General features: G+C 38.2%; 1 protein-coding gene across 1 annotated transcript in view; it reads right to left on the bottom strand.

The window, feature by feature from the left end:
• Nucleotides 1-2455: 2455 nt before the first annotated feature.
• The window catches only part of LOC135873401 (sodium-dependent neutral amino acid transporter B(0)AT3-like), a 91416-nt gene continuing 75445 nt past the window's right edge, over nucleotides 2456-18426 (bottom strand). The window contains exons 6-12 of the mRNA XM_065397864.1: nucleotides 17835-17947; nucleotides 15597-15725; nucleotides 14656-14812; nucleotides 13325-13529; nucleotides 11376-11535; nucleotides 6016-6178; nucleotides 2456-2611 (exon numbers count right to left, since the gene is read on the bottom strand). Coding sequence (XP_065253936.1) covers nucleotides 2456-2611; nucleotides 6016-6178; nucleotides 11376-11535; nucleotides 13325-13529; nucleotides 14656-14812; nucleotides 15597-15725; nucleotides 17835-17947 — 1083 coding nt within the window. The remainder of the gene's footprint in view (nucleotides 2612-6015; nucleotides 6179-11375; nucleotides 11536-13324; nucleotides 13530-14655; nucleotides 14813-15596; nucleotides 15726-17834; nucleotides 17948-18426) is intronic.

Raw genomic sequence — 18426 nt, 5'->3', positions numbered from 1 at the left:
ATAAAATCTTTTTGGTGGGTATTTGCTCTTCATAGTTGCTCATTTAGTCTCTACCTTTTAAAATGTAATTTAGAACAGACAATTATGTGCATTATTTCTGATTTTTTTTTTAATTTTAGCTTGGTTTTTGTCCCCAAACCCACTTAGTGAAATTAACTCTCTGGGGCAGTTCAGAGTTTGTAAAAATAATAAAAATATTGAATTCTGATTGATCTCAACTTTATGCTTTGGATTTTATTATTGTAACAAGAGCCAGGGCTTCAGTGACTGAGGGCTTGTCTTCACTACAGCTGCAGGTCGATCTAAGCTACGCAGTTTAAGTTACATTAGTAGCATAACTCAAGTCGACGTAGCTTAGATCTACTTACCACCAGGGTCCACACTACGCTATGTCAACAGAAGACTAGACGCGATAAATCGATTCCCTCTGGATCGATCGCTGCCCGCCGATCCGGCCGGTAGTGAAGATATACCCTTAGATTTCCAGGAAGCCTTTGACAAGGTCCCTCACCAAAGGCTCTTACATAAATTAAGCTGTCATGGGATAAGAGGGAAGATGAGAACTGGTTAAAAGACAGGGAACAAAGGTAGGAATAAATTGCAAATTTTCAGAATGGAGAGGGGTAACTAGTGGTGTTCCCCAAGGATCAGTCCTAGGACCAATCCTATTCAACTTATTCATAAATGATCTAAAGAAAGGGGTAAAAAGTGAGGTGGCAAAGTTTGCAGATGATACTAAACTGCTCAAGATAGTTAAGACCAAAGCAGACTGTGAAGAACTTCAAAAAGATCTTACAAAACAAAGTGATTGGGCAACAAAATGGCAAATGAAATTTAATGTGGATAAATGTAAAGTAATGCACATTGGGAAAAATAACCGCAACTATACATACACTATGATGGGGGCTAATTTAGCTACAACTAATCAGGAAAAGGATCTTGGAGTCATCGTGGATAGTTCTCTGAAGACATCCACGCAGTGTGCAGCGGCAGTCAAGAAAGCAAACAGGAGGTTAGGAATCATTATAAAGGGGATAGAGAATAAGACAGAGAATATCTTATTGCCTTTATATAAATCCATGGTATGCCCACATCTTGAATACTGCGTACAGATGTGGTCTCCTCATCTCAAAAAATATATACTGGCATTAGAAAAGGTTCAGAGAAGGGCAACTAAAATGCTTAGGTGTTTGGAACAGGTCCCATATGAGGAGAGATTAAAGAGGCTAGGACTTTTCAGCTTGGAAAAGAGGAGAGTAAGGGGGGATATGATAGAGGTATATAAAATCATGAGTGAAAGTGAATAAGGAAAAGTTATTTACTTGTTCCCATAATGTAAGAACTAGGGGCCACCAAATGAAATTAATGGGCAGCAGGTTTAAAACAAATAAAAGGAAGTTCTTCTTCACACAGCGCACAGTCAACTTGTGGAACTCCTTGCCTGAGGAGGTTGTGAAGGCTAGGACTATAACAGGGTTTAAAAGAGAACTGGATAAATTCATGGAGGTTAAGTCCATTAATGGCTATTAGCCAGGATGGGTAAGGAATGGTGTCCCTAGCCTCTGTTTGTCAGAGGGTGGAGATGGATGGCAGGAGAAAGAGCACTTGATCATTACCTGTTAGGTTCACTCCCTCTGGGGCACCTGGCATTGGCCACTGTCGGTAGACAGGATACTGGGCTGGATGGACCTTTGGTCTGACCCAGTACGGCCATTCTTATGTTCTTATGAATCCTTAACCCAAAGAGTTTACATTTGAAACCTACAAATAGGCACAGTCCCTGAACTGAGTTGTAGGTGTTTGTTATTGCTGATAGCATTTAGGAACAGATAAGTTTTGATAAGAGGTAAAGGAAGAGTTGGAGGAAGCTTGGTATATAATAATTAGCAAATAGCACCAAGTATAAAGGCACGCTGGGAAGAAGGTACAAAGATGGCAATGGGTGAAAGGGGCCCAGAGGACAGTCAGGACTGAAACTTGTGTGGCATGTAAGAGCAAGAGAGGATGGACAAGATGTTGTTGGAAACTGGAATTGTGAAGGTGTTTGAAAATGAGAAGGGAAATCGTTGACGCGTATACTGTAGAAAAAACACAGTAGTGGCCATTTACAGTTCTCTGAAAAAAACAAGTTCTTGAATTAAAATGTAGATTATTGTACCCAAATGGATAAATATTGATGCTAATATATCTCTACTATAAGAAATACTTTAGTTGTCAGTGCTGTAAATATGTGTATGGGCATAAAGTGGTCTATTAGAAATTGAGAAAAGGAGAAAAATTAGGGAATAAGGAGATATTGACAGTAATTTAAAGAGAAATACTGATGGTGCTACTGTCTAACAATAACAATTTGCATATATTTTGTTGATTTATAGTTAGGATGAATACATATTCTTGAACTTTATAAAAAGCATTATCAGTTTCCTGAGGTGCCATTGGAAGTGTTTTCATAGGGTTAGGTTCCTTCCTTCTTTCTCCTTCCTAGCACTCTTTTGATCAGATGATAGAATGCTACCATAGGTATGAATATACAAGGGAGGACTACCAACAGCACACAAATGGCCAGTATCCAAGCTGGATAGTCTTTCTCCTCCTTCATGGGAAAATCTTTCTATGGAAATAAAAATAAATATAATCAATAACTGAAAGATTTCATTACTTATGGCATCAATTTACATATATGGAAAAATAAGAATAAATAATAAGAATAAGAATAAGAAGAATTATGCTAGAAATAAAAACAGGGGACCAGTGACACTGTTACTGTACCTGTTCTTCCAAATTGAAACATGAAGGGTTTTTAATGTATACATTTTACTGTAAACAAATATTTAAACATACAGATTGGCATACTTGAAAAAAGAACAGTATAGAATAAGTTTAGAACAGTATAGAATCAGATAAAACCAATTTTAAAAACAGAAAAATTAAGTTTATATTGAACTTAATCCCATAATTTTCTAACTTCATAAATCAGAAGAATTTTTTTTCCGCTTCAATTTTAGCATTTTCAGTTGTGATTTTAGGTCACAATTTGTCCTTGGCTCTTGTGTGGGTTCAAGAACCCTTCCATCACCTTTGCATGAGGCTTACAAGAACCAAGCAGCAGGCCCAATGCTACCAGGGGGACAAAAGGGACATTTCCCTCTCCGCCCCAAATGATCTTCAAAGAGTTCCAAATTATTGTCAGAAAGGCCAAAATATGTACAGTTATTCAGTATGAAGCACTGGAATAGCAGCAGATTGGAGAGTCTTCATCCTTTAAATAAATTATAAATCACAGCAAAATACTGACACAGTCACCAAATTTTACTTTTTTAAACTCTTACAATCCAAGATTTTCCAGGGGTCCAACTGTCCCTTGAATTTCTGGAAGGTTTTTTTTTTTTTTTTTTTAAATAGCTACATCCAGGGACCCCAAAATACTCACTCCGTCCCCATAATGGGACACTAGAACTGGCCCTGCCAAGCAGTGTTCCTTCTGTGTGCCCCTACTGAGAAATATCTTCTCAAATGGGACAAAGAAGAAGCTGGGCTAAAGCCCTGCCCACCACTTGCAACAGTTTACAGGGTGGATGAGACAAACAGGAGGCAGCAGGATGCTCTGTGCTAAAGAACAGTGTTATCTGTCATGTCTCTCTGTAGACTGGGGAGCTCAGGGAAGCATAATCCTTCTAGGAAGTACTGCTGAGGTAATATGGGTCTATACTACCCCCCTTTCTAAGGCCTTGTTAAGATTGGAGGACTAAGTTGATTGTAAATGAACCAACTGTTTTGGACGAATTGTAACACACATGATTCAGTGTGTCCATATTACCCATGCTGAATTTTGTTAAAAGATAGCTTCACTTTTGCTCTTTCTCCACATGTTCAGTTGCAATGTCCTCTCAGTAACTATCGCACAGTGCCTGCTACAGCTGCAGATGCTATGCAGTCTGAAGGATTTTCTGCAGGCAGTGTGGGATACATCTTGGAGCATATGGAACCCCTTGTGGAAGGAGTTATCAAACTTTCAATATCTCCTGGGAAACGCCCATTATTCTCATTATTCTCCCAGAACTCGCTTGATGTTAGCACAGTTACTAGGCTGTTTTGTAATATGGAGCCCAGGCGGAATGTTCTGTTGTCTTCTTTGCCAAAGAAGAAACGTTTGTGCTGGAGCTTTTGAGGCATCTTCAGTGAGGACGTTGTGAGCATTCTGGAGATTCCTGTAGAGAGTCTTTGGCCAATATAAACAGTGCATGCACTTCAATGGGGAAGGTTCTTGCAAGCAGTGCCTGCAAAGTTCATGGCTGCAAGCCATACAGCAAGATGCAGTGTACACTGTGGAATCCTTTTGGAACTAGACTACAGCTACAGTTTGGTGGGACCACATAGTTCTCAAGACCTGGGGTAACTGGCAGTGGCTGCAGCACTTCATTTTGAGGAAAGTGACATTCCTGGAATGCTTTGCTGAGCTGGTCCTGACCCTGCAATGGCAGGCAGCTACCTAGGTTAAGTGTTCCCTGCCCTCTTTTGAACACTGAAAAGTGAATAGCAGTTGCCCTGTGGAAGCTGGCCATACCAGATTGCTATTGGTCAGTGGAGAAGTAGCATAAAGTTAGGAAGGCAGTGTGGCTTAGTGGACAGAGCACTGCAGTGGGACTTAGAAGACTTGGGTTCTATTCCTTGTTTTTCTGCTGGGTAACTTTGGGCAAGTCATAGCCCTTCTGGGTTTCTCAGTTTTCCCAGCTCTAAAATGGGGATAACAATACTGACATCCTTTATAAAGTGCTTTGAGACCTACTGATGAAAAACACTATGTTCAAGATATGTAGTATTATTTAATCCACCATGGAGATGTGCAAGAACAACCGTCATGTTTTTCAGTGTCATGTGATCAAGGTGTCCAATGTTCTACTACTTAATGAGGGACTAGAGAAGTCTTCCCAAACCATACCAGAACAACTGTGTATCCAGGTGCCCATTCTATGTCTTCTACGTCAAGCCAAAGACTACATTAAAAAATGGGGTATTGCTATTTGATGATACGGACCTTAGTAGATCCAAGGACCTCTAGATCAGATGGCCTGGAAAAATGTATGATGTGAGAATTTCTAAGAATTTAGTACTCTTTTAGAGAGAGTCAAATAAAAATCTTTGTAATAATCTTGGGACCAATTGTGATATTGGGGGCCCTGCATAGCCACTGCTACCCTGGATTATGGGACCTTATACTGAAAATGTGCACAAAGCAAATAAGACGATTCAACTGAGCAGATGCCGGGTGTCAACTGAATGTGTTTTGGGGGGATGGTAGGCCAGCTGGAGATGACTTTTGACTTGCAATTACTGTTTTGCTTATTTGTTTTCTCCCTAATTTCTATGTTTTGCACAATGTATGTGAAAATAAAGGTATTTAAAAAGAATGAAATGTGCAGGCGTCCACTTTTGCACAAATGGACTTGAGAGTAGAGCTGGACAAATAATTGATTTTCAGTTCAGCAGCAAACTGAAAAATCAGAGGAAGTATTTAGTTTGGTTCTGAAAATGTGTGGAATTTGTCAGCAAATTGGAAAAGTCCAGTCAGCTTCAGAAATGTGTGTGTGTTCCCCTCATCACCTTTAGACCAGTTGTTATGGCACTTGCCTTGGGATATGGGGGACCCAGCTTTTGAATCCCTGTGCTGAAGTAGGAACATGAACTCCTTGCTCTCCCCTCTGAAGTGAGCATCATAACCACCAGGCTATCGACTCTTTGGGGTTGGATTGCTCTCAGTTGCTACTGTTGAAGCTGTTCCATATAAATACTTAAATACTCATTGGGCCAAAACGAAAGACAAATTGACTTTTTAGCCTGGTGATTAGGGAGGTAGGAGATATGGATTCAAATGCCTCCTCTGAATCAGGCAGAGAGAAGGTTTTAATTACATCTACCACCCAGGTGAGTGCCTTAATTTTGAAGCATCAAGAGATAGGAGAAGATTGTAACAATGTTTTTAGAAAATAAATGGATTAAAAATATTGGACAACATACATATTTAGGATTCCAGGCTCCATAGCTTGGTTGCTCCTGTGTCTGAAGGGTAACAAAGGCAATAAAGACTGTAAGCATTAGCAGAGGGCTAATAATTCTCCATGACACCTGCCAGTAGAAGTTTGGTTGTCGTCCTGTCATCCATTTCACATCATCACTGAACCTATGAGCCAAATAATGTTTACAATTATTTTTAGATTTATACAATTTTTTTTACATTTATATTGAGGAGTATATTATATATTTTATGAGGAGTATATTAAGACATACATGCTTCCACCATTCTTATGTCCTTACCCTGGATTTTAATTAATAACAAAAACCTTTAAGTTACAATTAAGAGGCCAGATCCTCAGCTTGTGATTTTCATACTTTTTAATTATCAGGAGGTAGCCATGTTAGTCTGTATCCACAAAAACAACAAGGAGTCCAGTGGCACCATAAAGACTAACAGATTTATTTGGGCATAAGCTTTCGTGGATAAAAAACCTCACTTCTTCAGATGCCTCACTTCTTCAGATGCCTGCATCTGTAATTTTCACTCCATGCATCTGAAGAAATTAGGTTTTTTACCCACAAAAGCTTATGCTCAAATAAATCTGTTAGTCTTTAAGGTGCCACCGGACTCCTTGATACTTTTTAATGTTTGAATTGTTCTATAAATCTGCTCAGTGGTATGTGTGCACATGTATTGCTCTTAGAAACCTTATACCAGATGCTCAGCTGGAGTCAATGGATGCAACTGTATTTACATCAGCTGAGGATTAAACCACCCCCCAACTAATATAGCACACACAGATCTTAAAAAGAAATTCTCAGTGACCATCCCCTTATCTGTGCCCCTGAATTGGTGTTACGATGACCATGCCTGAGCCAGCTTGGATATTAGGAAAAACTTTTTCACTAAGAGGGTGGTGAAGCACTGGAATGGGTTACCTAGGGAGATGGTGGAATCTCCTTCCTTAGAGGTTTTTAAGGTCAGGCCTGACAAAGCCCTGGCTGGGATGATTTAGTTGGGGATTGATCCTGCTTTGAGCAGGGGGTTGGACTAGATGACCTCCTGAGGTCCCTTCTAACCCTGATATTCTATGATTCCACTGAAATCAGGGTCAAATCTTTGACATTACTGGGAGCTGGCCTGAACTTTCATATGCGTTTTAAACATGATAAATATGAATAATATAACTGCATGTATAGTTGTGTAGTATCAAGTTTGATTTTTTTTTATTACATGAACAGTTTGTTTTAATGTATAGGACAGATTTATAATCTGGAGTGAGAATTATGTTTATTCTATGTTCAAATAGTGGCTTTGTCTCCAATTATATTAGTCTAATTAGAGAGAGTTGGAATTATTTTGCTCACTAGAAAATCTGTTTGGATGTGTTTATACCTTATGGGTTCTAGGGGCCAGATTAGATGGACAGATTGATGAAATTCAAATACTATTGAATCAAATATATTTTGTGGATAGTATATAGTATTTATGTAAGGCCAGACTTTTTCCAGCCTCTGTATGAATAATATTAAGATATTTTAATGTAGCTAGCTTAGCGGAAGCTATCTACTGAATGCTTAAGGTTCGTTTAGACTGTGTAGTGATTGTGAGTGTTGATGCCAGGGGCACAGTTAAGTTTGCCTGGGTGTCAGTCATTGGAATTTTTTTTTTTCTACTTAATTGTGTACTTGAGGGATGGGAAGGTGTTTGGTGAGAGAGAGATCTGATTATTAAGGTTGGTGTTAAATTGTTTAGGAAACCTTACCTTTTGATTTACAATTTTTAATTTTTAAATTGATTACAAAATGTTTAATGATATGTCTTCTCATGAATTACACTTAGCAGCTTCCATAGTAATTGAACAACTTTTTATTTAAATACCTATTTAAAAAAAAATTTAATTGAAGTTTCTGTTAAAATTAAAATGGGAAGTGATACCTATAATGACTGCAAAATCTCTATTCTATATAGATGCTATGTGCCCTATATTTAAGGCTACATTTTATAGTAAAAGTCATGGACAGGTCACAGTCAGTAAACAAAAATTCACGGCCCGTGACCTGTCCATGACTTGTACTGTATACCCCTGACTAAAGCTTGCGGAGCTGGCAGCCCTGGGGGCCACCGTGGGTGCTCAGGGGAGAGCGGCCCGGGAGGTGCCGTGGGTGCTGGGAGGCGGGGTTGGCAGGGCTGGCAGGCTCCTTACTTGGCTCCTCACAGCTCCCCAGAAGCGGTGACATGTCTGTCCCTCAGCTCCTAGCTCCGCATGCTGCCTGGACCCAAACACTGGCTCCGCAGTTCTCATTGGCCAGGAACCGCGGCCAGTGGGAGCTGTGGGGGTAGTGCCTGTGGTCAGAGGCAGCGCGCAGAGCTAGGAGCTGAGGGAGGGACATGTTGCCACTTCTGGGGAGCCCCCCAAGGTAAGCACCACCCAGAGCCCTCACCTCCTCCTGCGCCCCAGCCCTGAGCCCCCTCCCACACCCAAAGTCCTGCTGCTGCTTCGGCGGGAGGCGCTGGCCCGAGACTGCCCCAGCAGCATCTGGTGCAGCTGGTCCTGGGGCTGCCCAAGCTGCTTAGGTGGCCCCAGGCCAGCTGCACCGGCCACTGCAGAAGTCCCGGAAAGTCATGGAATCCATGACCTCCCTGACAGATTTGCAGCCTTACCTATATTCCATAAAAAACTGATAAAAGAATAAGAAGTTGGTAAAGTGAGGTACTCAAAAATAAAAATAAATTGTCAAGATTAAGAGTAGTAGTTTTAACCAGACTATTAACAAAATTAAATAATTTTTAAACAATTAAAACAAGAATAATTTGTAAAGTTACTGGGCTCCGTTTTTTGCACTTCATTTCTTGGATTCTCTGATTTCCTTAGCTGTTAAGATATCCAAGGACTAAATCTTGGGGTTTTGATATCTGACAATTACATAGTGGCCTTTGCAGAATTCTATTCCTTGGTAAAATGCAAGGAGAAAGTATAACTGTTTTAAATATAGATAAGTATAGACAATTATAAAGAAAAAGGTGAGCACATAAGTTTTAGTCAAAGGATTAATGTCAGGCCATAAGGGAATTAAGCAATCTATATATATATATATATATGCCAAAAGAAAAACAAATATCTTGATAGGAAGATTTCCCCCTGATATATGCAGAAATTTAGACAGAGAGAGATGATAGTGAGAGGAGATTTTAAATGGCATGTCAGGTAAAGTGAACAAACAATAGATGAAAAAAGATGTGGATAGATAAGTTTGCTTGTTTCTTGAAGGAGGCTGTGAAGAGAAGAGTGTGCGGAAAGGATTCCTTTCATCCCAGGTACTTAGGGAGAGTCCACATGTGCAGCCCATCTGGGTGTTACACTGGGGACAGTATTTGGTGCTTACTGTAAAGTTCTGAAAAATTTACAATAAATGGAAAGATACAATAATATATATTTTTTAAAAACCCATGTATAACAACATGAAGATGTTCCCTGTCTACAAGGCAGTCAGGCTCACCTAGAACAGTAAACCACTTGACTTTTGACTTTCGGACTTCATTTAGACTTGGATGCATTCATTACCGCATAACCAGGAAGCACCCTCAATTTATTTAATATATATCTGTTTTACAAGTACAACCCCAGACAGGAAGCATACGAAATTAGCCACATTCACAGCAATAGCGAAAAGCACTATCGAAATCAGTAAAGTTATAATATATTACTATTTCATCTCTAACATTCACAGAGTTATAGAAATGTATGTATCCTACAGTAAATGAAAAAAAAATAGGGCAGTCAAATGAGTAAAAAAAAATCGCAATTATTCATGAGATTAAAAAACGTGATTAATCACAGTTTTAATCACACTGTTAAACAGAAATAGAATACCAATTTAAATTTATTATAAATATTTTTGGATGTTTTTCTACATTTTCAAATATATTGATTTCAATTACAACACAGAATACAAAGTGTACAGTGCTCACTTTATATTATTATTTTTATTACAAATATTTGCACTGTAAAATAGATTAATTAAATAGTATTTTTAATTCACCTCATACAAGTACTGTACTGCAATCTCTTTATTGTGAAAGTGCAACTTACAAATGCAGACTTATTTCTTTTACATTGCCCTCAAAAACAAAACAATGTAAAACTTTGCAGCCTACAAATCCACTCAGTCCTACTTCTAGTTCAGTCAATCACTAAGACAAACAAGTTTGTTTACATTTATGGGAGATAATGTTGCCCACTTCTTATTTACAGTGTCACCTGAAAGTGAGGACCAACGCACCTTAATTTTCATCATCTGAGTCAGATGCCACCTGCAGAAGGTTGATTTTCTTTTTTGGTGGTTCAGGTTCTGTAGTTACAAGAGCAACACTCCAATGCAGAAAGACTTCTGACAGCATGTTCCACACCTCATCCCTCTCAGATTTTGGAAGGCATTTCAGATTCTTAAACCTTGAGTCGAGTGCTATAGCTATCTTTAGAAATCTCATATTGGTACCTTCTTTGTGTTTTTTGCCAAATCTGCAGTGAAAGTGTTCTTAAATAAACAACATATGCTGGGTCATGATCCGAGACTGTCATAACACAAAATATATGGCAGAATGCGGGTAAAACCATAGAGCAGGAGACATACAATTCTCCCCTGAGGAGTTCAGTGACAAAATTTAATTAATGCATTATTTTTTTAATGAGTGTCATCAGCATGGAAGCATGTCCTCTGGAATGGTGGTCGAAGTATGAAGGGGGAATGCAAATATTTAACATATCTGGCAAATAATACCTTGCAACGCCGGCTACACCAGTGCCATGTGAACACTGTTCTCACTTTCTGGTGACACTGTAAATAAGAAATGGGCAACATTATCTCCTGTAAATGTAAACAAACTTGTTTGTCTTAGCGATCATCTGAACAAGCAGTAGGATTGAGTGGACTTGTAGGCTCTAAAGTTTTACATTGTTTTGTTTCCGAGTGCAGTTATGATAAAAAAAATTCTACATGTGTAAGTTGCACTTTCACGATAGAGATTGCACTACAGGACTTGTAGGAGGTGAATTCAAAAAGACTATTTCTTATGTTTATCTTTCTTACACTGCGAATATTTGTAATAAAAATAATATAAAGTGAGCACTGAACACTTTGTATTCTGTATTGTAATTAAAATCAATATACTTTGAAAATGTAGAAATGTAGAAAACAAATTTAAATGGGTATTCTATTATTGTTTAACAGTGCGATTAAAACTGCTATTAATCACAACTAATTTTTTTTAATCTAGTTAATTTGTTTTGCATTAATCGTTTGAGTTAGCTGTGATTAATTGACAGTCCTAAAAAAAAAATCCAAACTTGTTCCCAGTTTACCTTTTAATTCCATAAACATAGACAACACCAGTCACTTCAAAGAAAGCGATGATTAGCAAAGGCAAGGAACCCGCATAACTGTCAAAAACTTCAAGCCAGTAACTGCCAGACCTCAGGGTAAAACATAGAGCTGTCACAAAGGAGACCAGGCATATTACACCTAAATAAAAAAGTTATTTCTGTTAATAAAGAATACATGGTGGGTACTCTGTTCAGATATGGTTAATATTTTTGCTCTCATTTTAACACTTTTATCCAACAAACTTTTGTATGGAGCTATAACTTGCTATCTCAGTGTAAGCAACAGTTAAATTCAAAGTACTACATTGTTTGGGGAATTAATACACAGGCCAAATTCTCCCTGGCATTTTGGCCAAGAGATGCTGGAGTAACCGGCCACAGGAAAATCAGTATAGTGCAGGAGGATCCTCTAGAGTGTAGAGCAGGTGTGGCAGTTTTTTGTCAGAGCCCCCAGCTGCCTGTGGCCAATGTGAGAGGTGTGGCTAGGGCTTTTCTGCAGTCTGGTAATCGCTGACTCCTGTAAAGACCCCTTGGGGCAAATGGCTTCCAGCATAATTTAGAATGGCCTTCAGCTGCCTTAATTTATACTGCGGAACTGGCCCCAAAACAACCCAGGATTGTGGACTCTTGAGTCCCTAGTCTCCTGAAGTTGGGCTGTGTGCTCTGAATGGAAGATCTCAGCCTGTATGCCACTGTAGCACAGTGTATACATAAGGGTAAGGGCTAACTGTGCATTAGCTAGAGGTCAAGGAGTAGTATTGGGCCAGAGAAGAAAAGAAGTAGTTCCATTTTAATGTCATTTTTATCTGGAAAGGGGAAAGAGCTTTTGAAACATGGGTGTGCTAAGACAAGGATGGTCACAAATGCTCTTTTTAGTAGTGCAAATGTCAAATCATACTCCCGTGACCACTGAAATGGTCTTCTCACCCAACCTATGCAGAACTCATCAATGGAACTTCAGTGCAGATGCTTACAAAACTCTGTAAATCTACCGGTATCTGGAGAATTTTCCAGTTCTGTATTGCTTCGTTTTTCTGTCAGTCAGTCAAAATCCTGCATTGTGGTAATCTCTGATTCCTGTAAAGACTCCTTGGGGCAAAATCCCCTCCTCACTAATTGTGTGCCCAGAGTAATTTTTTTAATAGCGTACATTTCCTTGGGTTCATTTTCAGATCAGCACCCGTATCCTTATTGCAGACCTTTTGTAAATGTATCAATTCTTGCTCAAAAGTTTTATCATGAACTAGGATCCAAGTGTAATAGGCTTAGAGAGAGAGATGGAATGCAATACTCTCTCCAAAAGCTTCAGCAGTGGCAAGGACATTGCATAAACCCAGAGCTATTACTTTAAATTTCCACAGGCCTTGTCCTGCTGTGAAAGCAGTCTTTCCCCTGTCCTTTGGATCCATTTCCAGTTGCCAATAATCACTTTTAAACTCCAGTGAGGAAAGCCAAACCGAACCTGCTACAGCACCAATGGCCAGTTCCCTGGGAGCAATTCTGCTTCACTAATTGGCTCTCATTAGAGAGATTAAGGTAGAGAACACTCTTATTCTGTTTGCTTCCAGAAAAGGAAACTACATATGAAAACTAACAATATCACAAGCATTTTTTCAAAGATGGAACAGTACTCTCAAGCTAAGAAAAAAATGTGAAGGACTATGTAACATCATCATCTGGCAACTTCTGCCATAACAACACATTATAACAACACTGATCTATACATTGTGTCTCCTATAAAGAGACTTGATAAAGCAGTTGAACTCACAATTGTAATATCTTCATTTACATTCTGAAGTGGCTATGAGCAAATATTGCAAGCTAATTCCCCATAAAATGTTTACAAACTCATGAACTCTTAATAGTTTAATAAAGAGCCTAGCTTCTGTAAACAAAATGAAGAAAGTCACTATAAACAACCTGCTCACCTGATAGAACTTCCTTGGGTACAGATTTAGATACAACATGAAGCTCCAAGAGAGGAGTCAAAATTCCCTCAATGTTTCCAAACATAGAAGAAAGACCCAAGCTGAACAGCATTACAAAAAACAGGACAGCCCAGCCCTGTGAGCCAGGCATCAGAATAATTGCTTCAGTGAAAACAATAAAGGCAAGGCCAGTTCCAGATGCACTCTGCAGAATTCACAAACAGATAACACATTTTGATGAATAAGATTTATTTTTCAAACATATAGCATTATAATGCACATGCAGATCTTGTTCATTCAAATTCTAAACTCCAAGGTCAAGATTTTGGATTGTATGCTTTTCTAAACGAGATGCTTTAATTCAGGGATTGGCAACCTTCGGCATGCGGCCCGCCAGGGGCGGGCCGGGCCGGTTTGTTTACCTGCCGCGTCCGCAGGTTCGGCCGATTGCGGCTCCCACTGGCCGCGGTTCGCCGTTCCAGGCCAATGGGGGCTGCAGGAAGCGGCGTGAGCCAAGGGATGTGCTGGCCACTGCTTCCCGCAGCCCCCATTCGCCTGGAACAGTGAACCACGGCCAGTGGGAGCCGCGATTGGCCGAACCTGCGGACGGGGCAGGTAAACAAACCAGCCCAGCCCTGGCGGGCCGCGTGCCGAAGGTTGCTGATCCCTGCTCTAATTTCAAGCTATTGGACTTGAAGCAGGAATTAATTTAGGGAAGTCCTATGGCCTGTGTTATGAAGGAGGTCAGACTTAGATGATCCCTTCTGGCTTAAAATCTAAGAATCTATTAATTTTAAGAAAATGAGTTTGTAAATTAGGCTCCTATATAAATTACCTGGTTTTCAGAAGTGTTAAGTACTGAAGTCAGTGAGAACTGCTAGCTGCTAAGCACTTTTGCAGATCAATTCACTTATTTAGGTGCCTAAATATGTATTTAGGGGTCTAGCATAAGATTCTTTTTTTTTAAAAATTCTTGGTCCAAATGTATTTCCTGTGCTATGCAAATAAGCCAAATTAGGGTGAATCATGTGCCCATGGTAGCTTCCAGATGGGAAAACCTTGGTGCAGTTTAAAAAATTGTGTTATGGTGTAAGTTGATAGAGGAATTCTTGGAATGATAAGCCAGAGACCTTTGAGCTCAAAGTTTTTATAACAATACCGATGCCTGAAACGTAGAAAGAAAAGAAATATGGTCGGTTTGGTAGGTATCCCATGTTCTTTTTAGCAATGTTTTGCAAGTACAACGGAACATATACATTAGGAAGATGAAAAGTATCACGGTCCATAACATTTTTGGGCAAGGGTTATTTTGTAGCATGCAAGCATGATACCTGCTCAAGAAATTCTTGAAGGTCACAACTTCTCAATTTGAGACTACCAATTTTTTTTGGATGGGTTGTGTTCAGGAATCCAAACCAGATTGTATAGTTGTCTCTCATGATGCTTTGGTCTGGAAGATCAAATTCATTGATGATACCGATAATGTTCCTGCCAGAGAAAGCATGCTTCAACATTTTTCCTTAATGTATAAGAATTTGTTTAGATATCTTTAGATTATAGCTACAGAAGCTTTTGCTGGGACCCATTATCTATTTTGCACTCACCTAGCTATAGTCAGTACTGTATATATTTATTAAAATATTAATAGAGAATTGCATTCAGTTATATACAGTGTTCATAATAGAAACAAAAATGTTAAATGGGGGTATTGTTGTCAAAATAATTATGGGGAAAATATTTGGAGAACTAATTACTACAATATGGCTTATAGTTTCAAATACAAACTCCACCTTCAGACTCTCTATGAAGACAGAATACATACAGCAGGTCTTTGTAAAAACATGTTCATATTATTGCTACCTTGTCCTCTCTCCCTCTCGCTTCCACCTGTTATCAGAGCCACTTGTGTTTTGTAAGACAGAGTTCTTTGGGGCAGGAAATGTCATTTTACTATATAGTTGTATAGCACCTAACACAACTTAGCACTGATCCCTGACTGGGGCCTTCAGGCACAACTGTAATACAAATAAATAAATAAATAATAATAATGAATAAGTATTTTAGTATTTGTTTTACGTGTTATTAATGCCTCCTCTGATAATTATTGATAATGACCTTTTAATGTGCATATGCCATAAAAATGTTTATATTAGGTTTCCTATTTATAACTTGTTCTCCTTCAATACAAATGTGTTCTCTGAATATATGTTTCTGCAGTAGGTTGTTATCTATTTAGGCTGCACTGTAGCATCTGAAAATCCAAGCGTCTCACCTGTCCAGGCAGTCCCAGTAACCAGTGGTTGCCTTAAATCCCAAAATAGAAAAAACTGGGATGGAGGCATACAGTGATGTCATACTATTTACAATTGCTATTGTCACAGCATCCTTCTCACAGTCATTTCTAGAAAGAGAACACATACAAATTAATTTATACAACATGATAGGGTTTATTCAACATATATATTTAGCAAAATAATTAGTTTTTAATCACTAGTCTACAATTTAATTCATGGACCTAGACTGTGGACTGTTTATATATATATATAGGGTTGTCAAACGATTAAAAAAATTAATCGTTCAATTAATTCCACTGTTAAACAATAATAGAATACCATTTATTTAAATATTTTTTGATGTTTTCTACATTTTCAAGTATATTGATTTCAATTGCAACACAGAATACAAAGTGTACAGTGCTCACTTTATATTTATTTTTATTACAAATATTTGCACTGTAAAAAAACAAAAAATAGTGCAATCTCTTTATCATGAAAGTTAAACTTACAAATGTGGAATTATGTAAAAAAACTGCATTCAGAAATAAAATAATGCAAAACTTTAGTGCCTACAAGTCCACTCAGTCCTATTTCTTGTTCAGCCAATCTCTCAGACAAACAAGTTTGTTTACATTTGCAGGAGATAATGCTGCCTGCTTCTTGTTCACAATGTCATCTGAAAGTGAGAACAAGCGTTCGCATAGCACTGTTGTAGCCAGCATCGCAAGGTATTTACATGCCAGAGGCACTAAAGATTCATATGTCCCTTCATGCTTCAACCACCATTCCAGGGGACATGCGTCCATGCTGATGATGGGTTCTGCTTGATAACAATCTAAAGCAGTGTGGACCGATGCATGTTCATTTTCATCATCTGAGTCAGATGCCTTTGGCAGAAGGTTGTTTTTCTTTTTTGGTGGTTCGGGTTCTGTAGTTTCTGCATTGGAGTGTTGCTCTTTTAAGACTTCTGAAAGCATGCTCCACGCCTCAACTTTTGGAAGGCACTTCAGATTCTTAAACCTTGGGTCAAGTGCTGTAGCTATCTTTAGAAATCTCACATTGGTATCTTCTTTGCGTTTTGTCAAATATGCAGCGAAAGTGTTCTTAAAATGAACATGTGCTGAGTCATCATCTGAGATTACTATAATGTGAAATATATGGCAGAATGCAGGTAAAATAGAGCCAGAGACATACAGTTCTCCCCCAAGGAGTTCAGTCACAAATTTAATTGATGCATTATTTTTTTAACAAGCATCATCATCATGGAAGCATGTCCTCTGGAATGGTGGCCAAAGCATGAAGGGGCATATGAATGTTTAGCATATCTGACAAGTAAATACTTTGCAATGCCGGCTACAAAAGTCCCATACGAACACCTGTTCTCACTTTCTGGTGACATTGTAAATAAGTGGGCAGCATTATCTCCTGTAAATGTAAACAAACTTGTTTGTCTTAGAGATTGACTGAACAAGAAGTAGGACTGAGTGGACTCTAAAGTTTTACATTGTTTTGTTTTTGAGTGCAGTTATGTAACAAAAAAAACCTTACATTTGTAAGTTGCACTTTCACGATAAAGAGATTGCACTATACTACTTGAATGAGGGGAATTGAAAAATACTGTTTCTTTTGTTTATCATTTTTACAGTGCAAATATTTGTAATAAAAATAACATAAAGTGAGCAGTTTGTATTCTGTGTTGTAATTGAAATCAATATATTTGAAAATGTAGAAAAACATCCAAAAATATTTAATAAATTTCAATTGGTATTCTATTGTTTAACAATGTGATTAAAACTGCGATTAATCATGATTACTTTTTTTAATCACAATTAATTTTTTTGCGTTAGTCACGTGAGTTAACTGTGATTAATCGACAGCCCTAATATTTGTGTGTGTGTTTGTGTATATAATTTTACCCACAGGAAAATCACAAAATGTAAGTCCTGAAATGAAATTATGCTCAGTTTCAATAAGAAATAATATTCATAATATTCTTGCAAATAGTGATATTTGGGAAATAGTCTTCTTTTTTTCCCTTCAGGTTTAAAATGAGTAATTTTTTCTTTCTAATCTATTTAAAATACACATTTATAGTGTGAACATAGTTTAGCCATTGGAAGGTCAAACTTTGATAAGATACTTTACAAGTATCACAAATAAATACTGTTTTTGACAGTTAGAAGAATATGCAACAAATGGTTAATCTAATCTGTGAAAGTCGTAGCCATACTTACTTTGGTGAGTTGTAGCTTGAGAATGCTATGAGTCCTCCAAAAGCCAAGGAGAGAGAGAAAAATATCTGGGTGGCTGCATCAAGCCATACACGGGGATTTTTGAGAATGTTCATCTGAAACAATTGCAATGAATGTGAGTATTAGACTTGCTTTCAAACTTTCAGTTGTCTTTTTCTTTGTTCTCATAGTTCATGAATTGTGGCCCTACTTAAGTGTGCTGAAAAATGGAAGTGAATGCCAAAATATTCCAATAAATCAGCATAATTTGAAGGCCCATTATGTAGGGATTCTGAAATTTGTTAATTTTTAAGATCTCACTCCAAAAAGTAATTGTAGTATTGATCTTCTATTTTATGATATAACAATTTTTCTGAGTGACACTTTACATGGACATATTAAACTTTGACTAATACTTTTTTCTCCCTACTTATGTATATGTATTTCTATGGTGCTCATCACAGTAGTAACTGAGCATCTATGAAATCAAGCTACTTCAGTATTGTCTTGCTAGTGATATCTGCTGGGAGAGCAATACAGCAGTGCACAGACAATCCAGGAAGTTTTTGGAAAGTGTAGGGGACAATTTCCTGGA

This window comes from Emys orbicularis, chromosome 2, assembly GCF_028017835.1.
Source record: "Emys orbicularis isolate rEmyOrb1 chromosome 2, rEmyOrb1.hap1, whole genome shotgun sequence".
Classification (NCBI taxonomy): domain Eukaryota; kingdom Metazoa; phylum Chordata; order Testudines; family Emydidae; genus Emys; species Emys orbicularis.
Note: the sequence above shows the minus strand (reverse complement) of the source record. Positions and strands in the feature narration are given on the sequence as shown.